General features: G+C 33.7%; 1 protein-coding gene across 3 annotated transcripts in view; it reads left to right on the forward strand.

The window, feature by feature from the left end:
- LOC134854908 (protein arginine N-methyltransferase 5-like) overlaps positions 1–21,088 on the forward strand; it is a 568,964-nt gene that overhangs the window by 489,505 nt on the left and 58,371 nt on the right. For 2 of the 3 annotated variants that reach the window (XM_063871303.1, XM_063871304.1), the window contains exons 2-5: positions 3,218–3,396; positions 17,567–17,769; positions 18,333–18,484; positions 20,426–20,942. The exons of the other annotated variant lie outside the window; for it this stretch is intronic. In XM_063871303.1, the coding sequence (XP_063727373.1) occupies positions 3,225–3,396; positions 17,567–17,769; positions 18,333–18,484; positions 20,426–20,942 (1,044 nt within the window). In that variant the 5' untranslated portion in view covers positions 3,218–3,224. The remainder of the gene's footprint in view (positions 1–3,217; positions 3,397–17,566; positions 17,770–18,332; positions 18,485–20,425; positions 20,943–21,088) is intronic. 3 annotated transcript variants of the gene reach the window in all.

The raw sequence follows: 21,088 nt of genomic DNA on the forward strand, positions 1-21,088 counted from the left end.
AAATTGCCGCTGATTTGCTTCAACGCTCAAGTTTAACTAAATATATTTTCTCTGATATGACTTTTTTGCCGTTGGCTTGCAAGTGGTGCGAAGCTCAGTTTCGCCTATGTGTGAAATATAGATTGATCGTGCAAATCTTGTTACCCGAGCCAGGAATTATAAATGGCATATGGACTTTGAAGCAATTGATCTATCCACACAGCCATGTTTTCTAGTTTTTCCAGTAAATATAATTATGAAGTACTTTATGTATACACCACAAAAATACAATTTAATGGGAACCTGAAGGGAAAAATGAGGAGAAAAATTGAAAAAATTCAATCAATAAGAAGTATTCATCCCATCGTATTGAATCAAGCGTGGTGTAATTATAAAATTGGAATCTGCCTTTTTCGCCAGCAAAGTCGTTCATTTGGTGACTCTTATGCTGTGCTCACGATCTGTGGTTCATATGTGGAACTTGCATACGATTCCCAGCTTTATTTGTTGCTAGTGTTTGCCACTCGTGTTCTTGGAAATTTCTTGTTAACCGAGAGTGATTAGCCCCAATAGCATCAAATATGCGTCATCTTGTCCCATTTATCTGTTTTACCTAACGATCCAGATTTCTCAAGTTCGTTTAATTTTATCAAAAAAGTCAGAAATAAGCTGCTATAGATATTCAAAGAGCTTTAAAGCCATCTGGTTTTTTTTGCGTCCATTGACTCTTTTCCAACTGCCTGTTGGCTATGTTCACAATTTGGGCTACTTTGATCAAAAAAGAAACTATCATAATTTGTTGTTGAATTTCAAAGAGCTTTAAGGCCATCTATTTTTTTTCGAAATTCTCAAGTTATCTTTTGACTCTTTCCAACTGTCTTTCGGCTAGGTCCAAATCTGTATATAAACTTTTTTGTAGTTACTTTTTTTAAACAAAATTAATTGAATCTGTGCTGCTAATATGCTCAATTTTCTGTAACCCTATGTTTATTTGCAGTTTAATAATGTAGTTCAAATTGCCGCTGATATGCTTCAACGCTCAGGTTTAACTAAATATATTTTTCTCTGATATTATTTTTTTGCCGTTGGCTTGCAAGTGGTGCGAAGCTCAGTTTCGCCTATGTGCGAAATATAGATTGCTCGTGCAAATCTTGTTACCCGAGCCAGGATTTATATATGGCATATGGACTTTGAAGCAATTGATCCATCCACACAGCCATGTTTTCTAGTTTTCCCAGTAAATATAATTATGAAGTACTTTCTGTATACACCACAACAATACACTTTAATGGGAACCTGAAGGGAAAAATAAGGAGAAAAATTGAAAAAATTCAATCAATAAGAAGTATTCGTCCCATCGTATTGAATCAAGCGTGGTGTAATTATAAAATTGGAATCTGCCTTTTTTGCCAGCAAAGTCGTTCATTTAGTGACTCTAATGCTGTACTCACGATCTGTGGTTCATATGTGGAACTTGCATACGATTCCCAGCTTTATTCGTTGCTAGTGTTTGCCACTCGTGTTTTTGGAAATTTCTCGTTTACCGAGAGTGATTAGCCCCTATAGCATCAAATATGCGTCATCTTGTCCAATTTATCAGTTCCTGCTACTACCCCTAGTATTTCAAAGGTTTGTCACCTATTCGACAAAAAGAATTGTTAGAAACCACGCAAAGTTAAGGTTTAAGTTAGATTTTTTTGGTAAAGTATATATTTTTTGCCGCATATCTTGGGTTTCTACGTGGGTTAACCCGAGCTTTGTGAGCGCAATTTATAAAGATGAAAGGGTTTGAGCTTATCAACCTGAATTCTGGGCGCAGAGATAGATTGAAAACTGTCGGGTGAAACTTTTGACTGTTTTTAGAGTCGTTAAGTTCGAACGATCTCTGCCAAGAAGTTTTGTTGCTCAATTTGGATATAATTATATAGATATTTACTCTGGAGAATATGATAGTAAATCATTAAATTGACAACAATGAAACAAAAAGAGAATGATGAAGGCTGAGCTAAACCGAAATCAGGTTGAAGAAAATTTGAATTTTCATTTTGAAAACGGAACTCAGTATTTTTGAGAACAAATGGATTTTCCTTCAAAGCAAATGTACATTTTTTTGGTATATAATCTGCTACAAGCTATTGCGACAAACCGGATTTTTCATTTCATCAAAATGAAACCAATTTTATCAGTCAGCATACCTTATTCGGTGAATCAACTCAAGGTACCTCGAAAATATACATTTTCATTGATTCGTGTTTGGTGTCAATGGTTTTTGAAAGTGATGTGATTTTTTCTCATTGTAATTTGAACCAGGAGCTAATGATATCTCTGCAATTGATGGCTGACAAGTCTCTTGATTCAAAATGCTGTGAAAAATAAAAATTGTCTCAGTAGTTTTTCTGGAACGAACAAATTCTTCAAGAAATTTATTCAATGTTTTGCGACTGATCTGTCAAAAATGTGAAAATAGTGTGCATTAAGTCATTCCAATTTTACGTGATAGATATTTCCCGGTAGTTTCAATTTCACTAGCCTACTTCCAGAATTTTTGAGATGCTAGTTTTCAATTGCATGCTTCACTTCATCAAAAAATTTATTTCGTTTTGGCTTAACAATTCAGGTTTCATACCAAAAACAACTGCACACAAAAGTTTTAACGTCTTTTAGAAGATACATAGATTTTTCTTCATAGAGTTGACAAAAGCGTTTGATGCGGAAGATCACGAGCTTTTGTTGATGAATTGATTATTTTTTCTTGAAGTTATTGACAATATTTACATACGATTTTTGACATGTTAATAGCTGCCAGTTTAATTGTGCGAGGAGTCCATCATGCTTAGACCATCATTTTTACCTGACTTGCATAACATCATGAATCAGACAGTTCAAGTTGAACTTCATGAATGAGTCGGATTTTATATTATATCGGATTTGTTAATGTACTGTGCAGATCATCTGGTTGGTTTGAGCTATTATTACCAGAATTCAGCATTTTAAATTTTTTGTTCACAATTATGGCGGACGACGCTTTTCTAAGTGCACGTTGAAAAGCGTCGTTAAGACAAGGTAAGGTTTTCAAAGTGCACATGAAGGTAAGGTAATTTTTGTGGAGTTAACTTGTTGAATTGCCGTTTAATAATTTTCAACAGTTTTTTTAAAGGTTTAACATTCTTTTCTATTTGTGTTTACTTTGATAACTGTGTTTGGAGGCTTCTGCGTTACTTTGGCGGTCAATTTTTTCAGTTTGTATGGCGGCTGCTTCAAAGAAAAGGGAAAGGTTGTCATCAGGCATTGAGCTGGCTTCTTGTCTGGATATTAAAGCTGCCCTGGAGAGCACCAAAGATTCAGGCTTTGAGTTCATAGTCGTTCCAGTGAAAGAACCAACAGCCCCTGGCAACACAGAGTCTTGCAAGCCGCAAAGTTAGTTTTATTTGCTCTGGCTGGGTTAACCAGAAATTTTGTTATGACCAAATGAAAAACGATTTTATGTTAATTTATCTATTTATACTAGCGGACGTGTTTTTATAATACGGGTTGATTTTCCCAACGTAAGTCGCTCAAGTTAGTTTTCTCAACCGTTGTGCTCAATTTCATTTTTATGTACTGCCCTAATTCTAACTGACAATTGAATATTAAGTGTTTTATCCGCTTTATTGGTAACTGATGTTTAGAAGGCCTTTATTGTCTTCCAAAAATCAGGCACCCGAAAAAAATAGATAAAAAATGCTATTTACACGCATGAGCTAGCGAAAGTGTGTTGTATTACGAATCAACGTTGCAAATCGAACTCGCAAATGGTGGCTAGTGTCTGCATAATTTCAAGCCATCATCGAGAAGCTGCGAGGACATGAGGCCGGTATTCCCCAGTTCGACTATTCAATTCTAGCACATAGAAAAATGTTATTTTCAGGCTTATATTGGCATTTGTCTCCTGGTTTCACTTTTCGACTTTTAGAGCTACTTATTGCCGTTGGCTCACTTTTTATAAGCAAAGTGCAGCTTCGTTTTTGTGTAAATCACCAAACAGAATTAGAGGAGTAAATATATAATGAAATTGAGCCAGAAGTTTGACATCGCTAACTTGTGCGAGTTAGGTTTGAAAAAGGTCCTGGAGTCCAATCTCGTTGGCGTTTTTTTAAGCTTTTTTTGTTCTTCGCTTTGCCATTATTTTGAAAAAAAAACCAGCTGCACCTGAGAAAAAATTTACTCTTTCTTTCGTATTGCGATTATTTACACTAGCAAGCTTACGAACGTTAGTGTATTAGTACGAACCTTCTTTTGTTTCTTTTGTAACAAATATAAGTGTTCCAAAAAAGTGTTCATTCATATGGATTTTTCACTGTAAGGTTGGAAATTGCATAGCATCTGTTCTCTGCTTTATTTGTGGCTAGTGTTTGTGATTAATTAAGCGTCTGTGGCTGAGTGGTCCGAACAGTAGCCGAATTTTTACTTTTTCGAGGCTGATTTCTACTTTTTCTTATTGCACTTTAGAGCTGTTATTTATCGTGTTTTCGCTTAAGTTTGCGAAGCGCTGCTTCGCCTCTGTGTATGAATTTGGAATTATTAAAAGAGTAGATGGTTAACCTTGCAATAAGGAAGGGTGTTGCAATCGGGTAATTTACTTTTTTCCTTTACAATTTAGTGGTACCTTGTGTCATAATTAATTCACATTTTTTAGCGTTACCGGTCCACTTAGCCTGCAGATAACGAATAAGTCTGGGACGGCAAAAATCTTGGTTTCGAATCTGACCAGGACCTGTTTTTTTTCATACAGGAAATATTTTGTTTCAAAATTGTCGACCAATTATTTTCCTGCTGATCTTTTGTCGGCATAGTTGACTAATCTTTGAATTTTCTTTTTTATTATTATTTCAGCTCCCCTCAGCACTTTTAAGTTGGTTGTTTTTCCTCAGTCGGTTTGTTAAAATTTCATTTTTTTGTCGTTTTTTTCTGCGTAATAGGTTTTGTCTTGTTTATACAAGCATAGCTTGTGTGATAGTATGAACTCTCTTTTGTCCAACATAAGTAGCAAATATTAGTGTTTGTTTTGATCAATAACCAGCGATTAATTACAGCTATTATAATACAAATAGCACTTTAGCTTCGAGATATCATGGGTCTGTAGCATAGAAGTAGGGAAGGAGACCCGCTACAAAATAAGAAGGTTCGAAACTAGGCAGTGTCGGATGTTTTAATGAAATTTTTCTTATACTAATTAAAACGCGTCCGCTCTATAAATTTAGACATGTTATTTGGCAAATTTGATTTTTTTTTTCAAATTGACTGGTACTGCTAAATGCGTCATAATTGGCTTGTGTCACTTAGCAATTATGTAGACTCATAATTGGCGTGCGTTACTTAAGAAATTTTGTAGACTCAAAGTTTTTCTCATTCAATTTTCCCAGTAGCATCATCGGTCATATTTTTGCTTGTGTATGCGAAGTACAACTTCGCCTCTGTGTTTATTTTGGCTTAGTGGCCTCTTTTTGCGTCGTTTGTTGTGCGAAAAAAAAGTTTCTGTAACTGTGTGTGTTATGAGGGAAGAGGGACGTAATTTTTTTAAAATCAGCTTTGAATTTGAAACAAAAATCGGCTGGAAGAGTTTCTGCTAAGGTACTTTCAGCTTTGTCACCGCTTGGTTGCTTTTGTTTTGATGCTGATTTAGCATTATTTTGTTTAGGCATGTTTGTTTTTACAACTATCTTCATTTATTTTGTTTTATCTAGTTGTATTACAAGTGGTGCGTAGCTCAGCTTCGCCTCTTCGTCGAAATTTTTGCTGACCAAATAAGATTTTTTGTCTCAACCTTTCCAAGATCAAAACTAAGCGTATCGTTTCTTTTGGTAAAGGTAGATCGGGTAATTTTTTTTGTACATGAATAAAATAATGACCTTAATTGTTCAATATTTTTTTATCAATGCGATTTCAGCTTACTCATAACAAACATATGAGAAAAAATACTGTGTCACGAGAAACAATTCTGAATATTTCCGTTTTTCAGATCAGATTACAGCATTTGAGTGGAAAATCTGTCTCAATTGAAGCCCAATACCAATTAAATTTCACAAATGTGAAGCTTATTTAGTCTAGTGTTGCCAAAGTTCAGGAGCATAATTTCAGTTCAATCCTGCTTCCCAAGAAAGTAACAGCTCTACTGTGATGCCTGTAATTTTATTAGTTAGAACGTAGTCATGCTTTTTGAGATAGAAATGTTTATTTGAACGAAATGTTTTTGTTTTCAAAGTTCTCAAAAACTAACAAGTAGATTTTTTTGCGAAATTACTTTCAAATCCTTTTTGCAATAGATAAATTGAATTTTTTTTGATATGGTTTAGGATGCAAAATGTACAAAAATTTAAGACTTACAGCTGGTGGAAGTTGAAAATAGTTTTTTTAAGCAAATGTCTTAATTTTAACACAAATTGAAAGATTCTTATTTAATTCAAAATTTTGCATTGGTTAAATATATTTATGAATACTAAAATCTAAACGTTTGCAACTTTTGGTTAAATGCGGCTGGCCAACTGCGGCTGCCCACGTTTTTTTGGGAAAAGTTCAGCTTCCAGAACCATCTACTATTCCAGATATTACAGTTTTTGAAATAATTGAAAAAAAGTGTACGTTCGTTTGCAAATTGGATTAAATGGCATTTCAAAACGCTTAAAATGGAAAAATTTTAGGTAGCTAAGGGTTTCCTGTAGATCCTGTTACAATTACTCCGAAGTCTCAAAAAGTCACAATTTGTCACAAAAAAAATGAAATGCGTTTGTTTCGTAAAAGTGTTCTTCTTTATGTCTTATTTTATCACCCTTGTAGCGTTAGAGATACTAGCAACACTTGGTGGCGACTTAGCTGTTTTTGGAAGTTGTGGTTGTACGACGAATAAGGTTTTTCTGGAAAAGACACATGTTTTTGTTTAGTGGTTTTTAAAATATATTCCTTTTCAGAATAATTTATGAACTTTTAGGGAAGACTCTTGGTGGGTTTTAGGATCACGTTACCTGTCCTCTGCAATTCACATTATTTGATTATACATAACTTTTTCGAACGACACTTTGGATAAATAAATTTGTTCTTTCTTTCGTTTTTGAAACCTTTGAGATCAGCAAGGGTTTTGCAATCGGGTATTAGACTTTTTTTCCCGTTCACAGGACTCATCTGAGAGCCCCGACTTATTCATTTGCTTCCTTTTTTTAAAATCATTTCAATCAACAATATGGCGTAGAGTTAACATTTCTGCTTGAGACGATAAAAGCTTGTGTTTCGTATCTGACCGAGAACTGTTTCTTTGCAATTTTTTCGTATACTAGTGAAAATGCGTCCGCTCTATAAATTAAGACATGTTATTTGGTAAATTTGATTTTTTTTTGATAAATTGACTGGTACTACTAATGCGTCATAATTGGCTTGTGTCACTTAGCAATTATGTAGACTCATAATTGGCGTGCGTTGCTTAAGAAATTTTGCAGACTCAAAGTTTTTCTCATTCAATTTCGCCCAGTAGCATCATCAGTCATATTTTTGCTTGTGTATGCGAAGTACAACATCGCCTCTGTGTTTATTTTGGCTTAGTGGCCTCTTTTTGCGTCGTTTGTTGTGCGAAAAAAAGTTTCTGTAACTGTTTGTGTTATGAGGGAAGAGGGACGTAAATTTTTTTTAAATCAGCTTTGAATTTGAAACAAAAATTGGCTGGAAGAGTTTCTGCTAAGGTACTTTCAGCTTTGTCACCGCTTGGTTGCTTTTGTTTTGATGCTGATTTAGCATTATTTTGTTTAGGCATGTTTGTTTTTACAACTATCTTCATTTATTTTGTTTTATCTAGTTGTATTACAAGTGGTGCGTAGCTCAGCTTCGCCTCTTCGTCGAAATTGTTGCTGACCAAATAAGATTTTTTGTTTCAACCTTTCCAAGATCAAAACTAAGCGTATCGTTTGTTTTGGTAAAGGTAGAGCGGGTAATTTTTTTTTGTACATGAATAAAATAATGACCTTACTTGTTCAATGTTTTTTATGAATGCGATTTCAGCTTACTCAGATAACAAACATATAAGAAAAAATACTGTGTCACGAGAAACAATTCTGAATATTTCCGTTTTTCAGATTAGAATACAGCATTTGAGTGGAAAATCTGTCTCAATTGAAGCCCAATACCAATTAAATTTCACAAATTTGAAGCTTATTTAGTCTAGTGTTGCCAAAGTTTAGGAGCATAATTTCAGTTCAATCCTGCTTCCCAAGAAAGTAACAGCTCTACTGTGATGCCTGTAATTTTATTAGTTAGAACGTAGTCATGCTTTTTTGAGATAGAAATGTTTATTTGAACGAAATGTTTTCGTTTTCAAAATTCTCAAAAACTAACAAGTAGATTTTTTTGCAAAATTACTCTCAAATCCTTTTTGCAATAGATGAATTGATTTCTTTTTTATATGGTTTAGGATGCAAATGTACAAAAAATTAAGACTTACAGCTGGTGGAAGTTGAAAATAGTTTTTTTTTAAGCAAATGTCTGAATTTTAACACAAATTGAAAGATTCTTATTTAATTCAAAATTTTGCATTGGTTAAATATATTTATGAATACTAAAATATAAACGTTTGCAACTTTTGGTTAAATGCGGCTGGCCAACTGCGGCTGCCCACGTTTTTTTGGGAAAAGTTCAGCTTCCAGAACCATCTACTATTCCAGATATTACAGTTTTTGAAATAATTGAAAAAAAGTGTACCTTTGTTTGCAAATTGGATTAAATGGCATTTCAAAACGCTTAAAATGGAAAAATTTTAGGTAGCTAAGGGTTTCCTGTAGATCCTGTTACAATTACTCCGAAGTCTCAAAAAGTCACAATTTGTCACAAAAAAAAATGAAATGCGTTTGTTTCGTAAAAGTGTTCTTCTTTATGTCTTATTTTATCACCGTTGTAGCGTTAGAGATACTAGCAACACTTGGTGGCGACTTAGCTGTTTTTGGAAGTTGTGGTTGTACGACGAATAAGGTTTTTCTGGAAAAGACACATGTTTTTGCTTAGTGGTTTTTAAAATATATTCCTTTTCAGAATAATTTATGAACTTTTAGGGAAGACTCTTGGTGGGTTTTAGGATCACGTTACCTGTCCTCTGCAATTCACATTATTTGATTATACATAACTTTTTCGAACGACACTTTGGATAAATAAAGTTGTTCTTTCTTTCGTTTTTTAAACCTTTGAGATCAGCAAGGGTTTTGCAATCGGGTATTAGACTTTTTTTTCCCGTTCACAGGACTCATCTGAGAGCCCCGACTTATTCATTTGCTTCCTTTTTTTAAAATCATTTCAATCAACAATATGGCGTAGAGTTAACATTTCTGCTTGAGACGATAAAAGCTTGTGTTTCGTATCTGACCGAGAACTGTTTCTTTGCAATTTTTTCGTATACTAGTGAAAATGCGTCCGCTCTATAAATTAAGACATGTTATTTGGTAAATTTGATTTTTTTTTTGATAAATAGACTGGTACTACTAATGCGTCATAATTGGCTTGTGTCACTTAGCAATTATGTAGACTCATAATTGGCGTGCGTTGCTTAAGAAATTTTGCAGACTCAAAGTTTTTCTCATTCAATTTCACCCAGTAGCATCATCAGTCATATTTATGCTTGTGTATGCGAAGTACAACATCGCCTCTGTGTTTATTTTGGCTTAGTGGCCTCTTTTTGCGTCGTTTGTTGTGCGAAAAAAAGTTTCTGTAACTGTTTGTGTTATGAGGGAAGAGGGACGTAAATTTTTTTTTAATCAGCTTTGAATTTGAAACAAAAATCGGCTGGAAGAGTTTCTGCTAAGGTACTTTCAGCTTTGTCACCGCTTGGTTGCTTTTGTTTTGATGCTGATTTAGCATTATTTTGTTTAGGCATGTTTGTTTTTACAACTATCTTCATTTATTTTGTTTTATCTAGTTGTATTACAAGTGGTGCGTAGCTCAGCTTCGCCTCTTTGTCGAAATTGTTGCTGACCCAATAAGATTTTTTGTTTCAACCTTTCCAAGATCAAAACTAAGCGTATCGTTTGTTTTGGTAAAGGTAGAGCGGGTAATTTTTTTTTGTACATGAATAAAATAATGACCTTACTTGTTCAATGTTTTTTATGAATGCGATTTCAGCTTACTCAGATAACAAACATATAAGAAAAAATACTGTGTCACGAGAAACAATTCTGAATATTTCCGTTTTTCAGATTAGAATACAGCATTTGAGTGGAAAATCTGTCTCAATTGAAGCCCAATACCAATTAAATTTCACAAATGTGAAGCTTATTTAGTCTAGTGTTGCCAAAGTTCAGGAGCATAATTTCAGTTCAATCCTGCTTCCCAAGAAAGTAACAGCTCTACTGTGATGCCTGTAATTTTATTAGTTAGAACGTAGTCATGCTTTTTTGAGATAGAAATGTTTATTTGAACGAAATGTTTTTGTTTTCAAAGTTCTCAAAAACTAACAAGTAGATTTTTTTGCGAAATTACTTTCAAATCCTTTTTGCAATAGATAAATTGAATTTTTTTTGATATGGTTTAGGATGCAAAATGTACAAAAATTTAAGACTTACAGCTGGTGGAAGTTGAAAATAGTTTTTTTAAGCAAATGTCTTAATTTTAACACAAATTGAAAGATTCTTATTTAATTCAAAATTTTGCATTGGTTAAATATATTTATGAATACTAAAATATAAACGTTTGCAACTTTTGGTTAAATGCGGCTGGCCAACTGCGGCTGCCCACGTTTTTTTTGGGAAAAGTTCAGCTTCCAGAACCATCTACTATTCCAGATATTACAGTTTTTGAAATAATTGATAAAAAGTGTACGTTCGTTTGCAAATTGGATTAAATGGCATATCAAAACGCTTAAAATGGAAAAGTTTTAGGTAGCTTAGGGTTTCCTGTAGATCCTGTTACAATTACTCCGAAGTCTCAAAAAGTCACAATTTGTCACAAAAAAAATGAAATGCGTTTGTTTCGTAAAAGTGTTCTTCTTTATGTCTTATTTTATCACCGTTGTAGCGTTAGAGATACTAGCAACACTTGGTGGCGACTTAGCTGTTTTTGGAAGTTGTGGTTGTACGACGAATAAGGTTTTTCTGGAAAAGACACATGTTTTTGTTTAGTGGTTTTTAAAATATATTCCTTTTCAGAATAAATTATGAACTTTTAGGGAAGACTCTTGGTGGGTTTTAGGATCACGTTACCTGTCCTCTGCAATTCACATTATTTGATTATACATAACTTTTTCGAACGACACTTTGGATAAATAAATTTGTTCTTTCTTTCGTTTTTGAAACCTTTGAGATCAGCAAGGGTTTTGCAATCGGGTATTAGACTTTTTTCCCGTTCACAGGACTCATCTGAGAGCCCCGACTTATTCATATGCTTCCTTTTTTTAAAATCATTTCAATCAACAATATGGCGTAGAGTTAACATTTCTGCTTGAGACGATAAAAGCTTGTGTTTCGTATCTGACCGAGAACTGTTTCTTTGCAATTTTTTCGTATACTAGTGAAAATGCGTCCGCTCTATAAATTAAGACATGTTATTTGGTACATTTGATTTTTTTTGATAAATTGACTGGTACTACTAATGCGTCATAATTGGCTTGTGTCACTTAGCAATTATGTAGACTCTCAATTGGCGTGCGTTGCTTAAGAAATTTTGCAGACTCAAAGTTTTTCTCATTCAATTTCGCCCAGTAGCATCATCAGTCATATTTTTGCTTGTGTATGCGAAGTACAACTTCGCCTCTGTGTTTATTTTGGCTTAGTGGCTTCTTTTTGCGTCGTTTGTTGTGCGAAAAAAAGTTTCTGTAACTGTTTGTGTTATGAGGGAAGAGGGACGTAAATTTTTTTAAATCAGCTTTGAATTTGAAACAAAAATCGGCTGGAAGAGTTTCTGCTAAGGTACTTTCAGCTTTGTCACCGCTTAGTTGCTTTTGTTTTGATGCTGATTTAGCATTATTTTGTTTAGGCATGTTTGTTTTTACAACTATCTTCATTTATTTTGTTTTATCTAGTTGTATTACAAGTGGTGCGTAGCTCAGCTTCGCCTCTTCGTCGAAATTGTTGCTGACCAAATAAGATTTTTTGTTTCAACCTTTCCAAGATCAAAACTAAGCGTATCGTTTGTTTTGGTAAAGGTAGAGCGGGTAATTTTTTTTGTACATGAATAAAATAATGACCTTAATTGTTCAATGTTTTTTATCAATGCGATTTCAGCTTACTCAGATAACAAACATATAAGAAAAAATACTGTGTCACGAGAAACAATTCTGAATATTTCCGTTTTTCAGATTAGAATACAGCATTTGAGTGGAAAATCTGTCTCAATTGAAGCCCAATACCAATTAAATTTCACAAATGTGAAGCTTATTTAGTCTAGTGTTGCCAAAGTTTAGGAGCATAATTTCAGTTCAATCCTGCTTCCCAAGAAAGTAACAGCTCTACTGTGATGCCTGTAAATTTATTAGTTAGAACGTAGTCATGCTTTTTTGAGATAGAAATGTTTATTTGAACGAAATGTTTTTGTTTTCAAAATTCTCAAAAACTAACAAGTAGATTTTTTTGCGAAATTACTCTCAAATCCTTTTTGCAATAGATAAATTGATTTCTTTTTTATATGGTTTAGGATGCAAATGTACAAAAAATTAAGACTTACAGCTGGTGGAAGTTGAAAATAGTTTTTTTTAAGCAAATGTCTTAATTTTAACACAAATTGAAAGATTCTTATTTAATTCAAAGTTTTGCATTGGTTAAGTATATTTATGAATACTAAAATCTAAAAGCTTGCACCTTTTGGCCAAATGCGGCTGGTAAACTGCGGCTGCCCACAATTTTTTGGGAAAAGTTCAGTTTCCAGAACCATCCACTATTCGAGATATTACAACTGATGAAATTTTCTCCGCAAATAATTGAAAAAAATTGTATGTTTGTTTGCGAATTGAATTATCTGCGATGTCGAAACGCTTAAAAAGGAAAAACTTTAGGTAGCTAAGGGTTTCCTGTAGATCCTGTTACAATTACTCCGAATCCTCAAAAAGTCACAATTTGTCAAAAAAATGAAATGCGTTTGTTTCGTAAATGTGTTCTTCTTTCTGTCTTATTTTATCACTGTTGTAGCGTTAGAGATACTAGCAACACTTGGTGTCCACTTTGCTGTTTTGAAGTTGTGGTTGTACCCTCTATATGCGTCCGCTCTATAAGTTAAGACATGTTATTTGGTAAATTTGATTTTTTTTGATAAATTGACTGGTGCTACTAATGCGTCATAATTGGCTTGTGTCACTTAGCAATTATGTAGACTCATAATTGGCGTGCGTTACTTAAGAAATTTTGCAGACTCAAAGTTTTTCTCATTCAATTTTGCCCAGTAGCATCATCGGTCATATTTTTGCTTGTGTATGCGAAGTACAACTTCGCCTCTGTGTTTATTTTAGCTTAGTGGCCTCTTTTTGCGTCGTTTGTTGTGCGAAAAAAAGTTTCTGTAACTGTTTGTGTTATGAGGGAAGAGGGACGTAAATTTTTTAAAATCAGCTTTGAATTTGAAACAAAAATCGGCTGGAAGAGTTTCTGCTAAGGTACTTTCAGCTTTGTCACTGCTTGGTTGCTTTTGTTTTGATGCTGATTTAGCATTATTTTGTTTAGGCATGTTTGTTTTTACAACTATCTTCATTTATTTTGTTTTATCTAGTTGTATTACAAGTGGTGCGTAGCTCAGCTTCGCCTCTTCGTCGAATTTTTTGCTGACCAAATAAGATTTTTTGTTTCAACCTTTCCAAGATCAAAACTAAGCGTATCGTTTGTTTTTGGTAAAGGTAGAGCGGGTAATTTTTTTGTACATGAATAAAATAATGACCTTAATTGTTCAATGTTTTTTATCAATGCGATTTCAGCTTACTCAGATAACAAACATATAAGAAAAAATACTGTGTCACTAGAAACAATTCTGAATATTTCCGTTTTTCAGATTAGATTACAGCATTTGAGTGGAAAATCTGTCTCAATTGAAGCCCAATACCAATTAAATTTCACAAATGTGAAGCTTATTTAGTCTAGTGTTGCCGAAGTTTAGGAGCATAATTTCAGTTCAATCCTGCTTCCCAAGAAAGTAACAGCTCTACTGTGATGCCTGTAAACTTATTAATTAGAACGTAGTCATGCTTTTTTGAGATAGAAATGTTTATTTGAACGAAATGTTTTTGTTTTCAAAGTTCTCAAAAACTAACAAGTAGATTTTTTTGCGAAATTACTTTCAAATCCTTTTTGCAATAGATAAATTGAATTTTTTTTGATATGGTTTAGGATGCAAAATGTACAAAAATTTAAGACTTACAGCTGGTGGAAGTTGAAAATAGTTTTTTTTAAGCAAATGTCTTAATTTTAACACAAATTGAAAGATTCTTATTTAATTCAAAATTTTGCATTGGTTAAATATATTTATGAATACTTAAATCTAAAAGCTTGCACCTTTTGGCCAAATGCGGCTGGTACTCTGCGGCTGCTCACGATTTTTTGGGAAAAGTTCAGTTTCCAGAACCATCCACTATTCGAGATATTACAACTTATGAAATTTTCTCCGCAAATAATTGAAAAAAAATGTATGTTTGTTTGCGAATTGAATTATATGCGATATCGAAACGCTTAAAAAGGAAAAACTTTAGGTAGCTAAGGGTTTCCTGTAGACCCTGTTACAATTACTCCGAAGTCTCAAAAAGTCACAATTTGTCAAAAAAAAAATGAAATGCGTTTGTTTCGTAAAAGTGTTCTTCTTTCTGTCTTATTTTATCACTGTTGTAGCGTTAGAGATACTTGCAACACTTGGTGTCCACTTTGCTGTTTTGAAGTTGTGATTGTACCCTCTATATGCGTCCGCTCTATAAGTTAAGACATGTTATTTGGTAAATTTGATTTTTTTTGATAAATTGACTGGTGCTACTAATGCGTCATAATTGGCTTGTGTCACTTAGCAATTATGTAGACTCATAATTGGCGTGCGTTACTTAAGAAATTTTGCAGACTCAAAGTTTTTCTCATTCAATTTTGCCCAGTAGCTTCATCGGTCATATTTTTGCTTGTGTATGCGAAGTAAAACTTCGCCTCTGTGTTTATTTTAGCTTAGTGGCCTCTTTTTGCGTCGTTTGTTGTGCGAAAAAAAGTTTCTGTAACTGTTTGTGTTATGAGGGAAGAGGGACGTAATTTTTTTAAAATCAGCTTTGAATTTGAAACAAAAATCGGCTGGAAGAGTTTCTGCTAAGGTACTTTCAGCTTTGTCACCGCTTGGTTGCTTTTGTTTTGATGCTGATTTAGCATTAGTTTGTTTAGGCATGTTTGTTTTTACAACTATCTTCCTTTACTTTGTTTTATCTAGTTGTATTACAAGTGGTGCGTAGCTCAGCTTCGCCTCTTCGTCGAATTTTTTGCTGACCAAATAAGATTTTTTGTTTCAACTTTTCCAAGATCAAAACTAAGCGTATCGTTTGTTTTTGGTAAAGGTAGAGCGGGTAATTTTTTTGTACATGAATAAAATAATGACCTTAATTGTTCAATGTTTTTTATCAATGCGAGTTCAGCTTACTCAGATAACAAATATATAAGAAAAAAATACTGTGTCACTAGAAACAATTCTGAATATTTCCGTTTTTCAGATTAGATTACAGCATTTGAGTGGAAAATCTGTCTCAATTGAAGCCCAATACCAATTAAATTTCACAAATGTGAAGCTTATTTAGTCTAGTGTTGCCGAAGTTTAGGAGCATAATTTCAGTTCAATCCTGCTTCCCAAGAAAGTAACAGCTCTACTGTGATGCCTGTAAACTTATTAATTAGAACGTAGTCATGCTTTTTTGAGATAGAAATGTTTATTTCAACGAAATGTTTTTGTTTTCAAAGTTCTCAAAAACTAACAAGTAGATTTTTTTGCGAAATTACTTTCAAATCCTTTTTGCAATAGATAAATTGAATTTTTTTTATATGGTTTAGGATGGAAAATGTACAAAAATTTAAGACTTACAGCTGGTGGAAGTTGAAAATAGTTTTTTTTAAGCAAATGTCTTAATTTTAACACAAATTGAAAGATTCTTATTTAATTCAAAATTTTGCATTGGTTAAATATATTTATGAATACTTAAATCTAAAAGCTTGCACCTTTTGGCCAAATGCGGCTGGTACTCTGCGGCTGCTCACGATTTTTTGGGAAAAGTTCAGTTTCCAGAACCATCCACTATTCGAGATATTACAACTTATGAAATTTTCTCCGCAAATAATTGAAAAAAAATGTATGTTTGTTTGCGAATTGAATTATATGCGATATCGAAACGCTTAAAAAGGAAAAACTTTAGGTAGCTAAGGGTTTCCTGTAGACCCTGTTACAATTACTCCGAAGTCTCAAAAAGTCACAATTTGTCAAAAAAAAATGAAATGCGTTTGTTTCGTAAAAGTGTTCTTCTTTCTGTCTTATTTTATCACTGTTGTAGCGTTAAAGATACTAGCAACACTTGGTGTCCACTCTGCTGTTTTTGGAAGTTGTGGTTGTACGACGAATAAGGTTTTTCTGGAAAAGACACATGTTTTTGTTTAGTGATTTTTAAAATCTGTTCCTCTTCATAGTAATTTATGAACTTTTAGGGAAGACTCTTGGTGGGTACTAGGATCACGTTATCTGTCCTCTGCAATTCACATTGTCTGATGCTACCTAATTTTTTCGAACGACACTTTGGATAAATAAATTTGTTTTTTCTTTCGTTTTCAAAACCTTTGAGATATGCAAGGGTTTTGCAATCGGGTACTAGACTTTTTTCCCGTTCACAGGACTCATCTTGGAGCCCGGACTCACTCATATGCTTCTTATTTTATAAATCATTTCAATCAACAATATGGCGCAGAGTTAACATATCTGCTTGAGACGACAAAAGCTTGTGGTTCGAATCCGGCCGGGAACTGTTTCTTAGCAACTTTGAGTTTTTGCTTTTTCGGACTATAGTCCGCCTGTTTGTTTTTGTCGGCTTAGTTCCCGTAGCCCATTTTTTTTGAAATTTCAGCTTTCTTCTAAGTTGCTGTAAAACCCAAGCTTGACGACGAAGCCTGGGAGTTCGATTCCAGTCGGGACTTGTTTTTTACAATTTAGATTCTTGTCTGTCTGCTTATTTTGGCCGGCTTAGTTCCCGCAGAAAAGTTTTTAAAAGTTCGGCGTCTTTCTAGCATTCTGAAAGCTCGTTGTAAAGATTTTTCTGATGGTAATTTTGTCATAAATCTTTTGGGTTAATTTTGCGATTTCAGTAAATTTTTATGAGAAAAACGATTTTGATTTTTTTCTTTTCATTTGATTTTAATTGCAGTCATTCATTTTCATATCGCAAGTTGTACCAAGCTCAGCTTCGCCTCTGTGTTGATATTATGCCACGATTTCAATTAGTTTTGAAGGAATAAACCATTTTTTGCTATGGTCAAGGTAATTTATGTCTCGGAAGTGTATCTGAGAAAGCACCTATTCAAATATACTCTCTGTTTCTGGTCCTTATATGCTGTTTTTGCTTAGATTCCAAGATTTGAATTTCTCCACTGATCAAGTTTAATGTTTTTTCTTTCAGCTCTCAGAGACTGTTACAATTCGCGAGCTGACCTTACAGTTGAAACTGTAGATTGGAATTCGTTAGTCGTTTTCCGAGCATCTCACGAGATCAACTGCGACTCAATTAGTGCCGAGGAGAGACGGAAGTCGGACGAAGTTCTTGCCTCGGATTTGTCTTATGCTACATATTTAGCTGTGCCCGCAGTCATTGTGTCCATAAAGGCAATGACTATCATCTCCATTTTCAAACTGTTTGATTTCAAATCCTTGCATCTAAGAATCGAAGCGAAAAATTTCTAACTGAAAAGTGCAATTAAAGAATTGAATAATGTAGAGGCAGTCGGGTTTTTTTTCATAAGTTTTAAATGCTTACTGGGAGTTGAGATTTCAGTCGAAATTTTTGAATTATAGAATTAAATTGTAAAATGCACATTTTTATTGATTTCGTCTGGTTTGATTAATTTTCCTCAATTACTGAAGTTAATCGTAATCAACAAAAAAGTAGGTATTAATAATTGATTAATTGAAAGACCAAGATGTAGATATTAATTCGTGTTTTCCAGATTCACTCCTATGATGATGAAACTGGTGAAAAAAAGAACGAAAGAAAAAAGAATCTCTTGTGGTCTCTGCGTTAGATTATTCCGTAGAATAAAAATGAAAAATTTGAAATCCAAAAGATATTTGAAGACTTTTGTTTCAATTTTAAAATGCTACACCATTGAACAAATAACGCTTAAAAATTTAGGTTTAATTACCTTAAATGGAGATAGTTGCCTTAAAAGGGGAGTAGTAATGTGAATTTGGCGACCAGTGTGTTCAACCACTGTTCAGCAGCAGTGTCAAATTTCCAAGTTTGGGTCGAAGTTCCGCTGTGTTTCGAACTACTAAGCTCCGACTGTAATGAAAATGGACAGGGCGAATCAATGACCAACGGGTGAGTTCCCGATTACTTTCGAATTTGTCTTCGAAGTTAAGCTTCTAGCAAAGTTTGCTAAAAGGAGCTCTTTTTGCAGTCTCCACTGTTCCCCTTCTGTTTTTTTTTTACTGTTGTCGGATTTCTTGAATGCTAAATAAAATGGATAATTCTGCATAAACAGGTCAGTGTGAATATTGAAACAGATTTGAAACTTTCTTTGTACATGCAATTTTTCGCAGGGACATTTTTTAGGTGTTAACGAGGGGGGCAATAAGCTGAAAGGAAGCCGATCATTATGATCTTGTGTTCATTTCTCTCAGTTTTTGCCAGTTAATATCCCCTTATTGACTACGAAACAAATGATTTTTTCATTCGTGAGTTAATTAGAAAAAAAATTATGAATCCAATATCATAATAAAACAAAAATCGCCGGTAGCTGTGCTAGTAGCACAGAAAGTTCCGACCACAACAATTAATAACGTATATATATATATTTTTTGCAAATTGTGATGTTTTTTGTTCGTTCGGCTATGAGCGGATCTTAAGGAAAGCCTATTAAATAGGTACTTTCGATAGTAAGATTAAAATACGCATTTTTGAATAGATTTTTAGAAAAAGTTTGAAAAAATAGAAAAAATTAATCGGAAAACAAAAAATCGAAATAGGTTTTTTCAATTTTTTTTTTCAGTTTTTTTAATTTTTCATTCATTTTATTTGGTTTTTTCTTAGGATTTTTTTGTCAAGAGGGCTTTTATTCCAGGAGTAAAACTAAGTTTTTACGTCTTGTTTCCGTATTATAGAACTGTCCATAAAGGTAATTACTATCATCTTCATTTTCAAACTGTTTGATTTCAAATCCTTGTATCTAAGAATCGAAATCTAAAATTTTCAACTGAAATGTGCAATCACAGAATTGAATAATGCAGAGGCAGCTGGGATTTTTTCAAAAGTTTTATATGCTTAATTACTTTCGTCGGGCTTGATTACTTTTCCTCAATTTAGAGAGGATTGTCAAAATCACAAAAAAAGTAAGTTTTAAAAATTGATTAATTGGGGAGCGGTTGTGAAGTGGTTATGTCTCCGCCTCTCAATCGAAATGTCGGATGTTCGAGGCCAACCATGATCCGTGCGCGTTGCTTAAAGGGTGAGGCAAAATTACCCAGCCCAAAGAAATAACCAAAAATGCTTGTAAATCTTAACCAGGAGCACAACAGCGGTTATCCGTGAAAAGCTGAACAGCTCGTATGTTTATCCTTTCCCTTGTGGATAAATCGTCTTAATTGAAGGATAAAAGTATTGATATTAATTCATATTTTCCAGATTCACGCTTATGGCGATGAAACTGGTAAGGAAAAAGGAAGAAAAAGTCTCATGTCTTCGAACATTCCGTACAATAAAAATGAAAAATCTAAAATCCAAAGACCATCTCCTTTTTCAAATTTGAAGCCTTATGTTTCAAATTTATAATGATAAGTTACACCATTGAACAAATAACGCTTAAACATTTAGGTTTAATTACATTACACGAAGATTAAAACGTTAATCGATTTTTCTCAACGACCGGTATAATTATTTTTAGTTTTCTTCGATTTTATTTTGATTTTTCATTGTTTACGTATGCTAGCTTGTGAGTTTTGAGTTATATTACGAAGTCACTTTTTATCAGTCTAACTTCCATAAAATTGTGCTTTTTTTCGAGGCTAGGTTTGTCGCTTTTTTCTTTGCTTTTAAAGCCAATTTTAGTCATTTTGTAGCTGGTGTTTGTGTAGCTTTGTCTTATGTGTTAAAGATTTCTTTTTGAATGGTCCTGCGCATTCCACTAATTTAATTGCCATGCGGATTGAATGACCGCAAAGTATATTAGCCAATCAGAGTTCGAAAATCGAAAAAACAATTTTCGCGCTCGTTAAGAATTTTATGCACATTTTTTTTTACATTCAACCCTGGGCTGTGTTTTAGTTTCTCAGGAGACCACGGATTGTCAAATTTGAAAATTAATAATGAGTATGAACAAGATTTAAGTTCCTGGAAAGCTTGGAACGAATTCCGATGCATCAATTCATTCAACAAACGACTGGGACTGTGTCTCAGAGTCACGGAAAATTTACCCTCAAGCGAAGATATTTGGAAAAACTGGCTTGGAGAACCCTTAAAAGCGCTGATTATTGATACACATGTTTTCATGATCAACAAAAGCGGATTTCCAGTCCTATCTCAAGCTCATCAGCATTACATATGTAGACTTTTCACTTATTTCCCGAATCTTCAAGTTATAGTTTCAACAGGAAAAAGCATGAACGAATTGCAATCTGAGTCTAAGCAATCAAACTTGACATCTTATTACCAATATTTGAACCATTTGTTCACTAAGAGAAAACCGTTTGATTCGATTGAGGAGTTTGCATTTGGATATGAGAACTACTTGCAAGTGCCTTTGCAGCCATTGGCTGATAATCTGGAGTCCCAGACTTACGAGGTGTGTTTTCGTTTTTTTTTACTGGTTGGAAATTTGTGACTTAATTTGACTGTAATTTTTTTAAATTTATTTATTGACCAAGAAAGGTAAAAATTTATCAGAACTTGAATTGGAGAATATAACAGAGGTGATCGAAATGCAGGAAA

Source organism: Symsagittifera roscoffensis, chromosome 9, assembly GCF_963678635.1.
Source record: "Symsagittifera roscoffensis chromosome 9, txSymRosc1.1, whole genome shotgun sequence".
Lineage (NCBI taxonomy): Eukaryota > Metazoa > Xenacoelomorpha > Acoela > Convolutidae > Symsagittifera > Symsagittifera roscoffensis.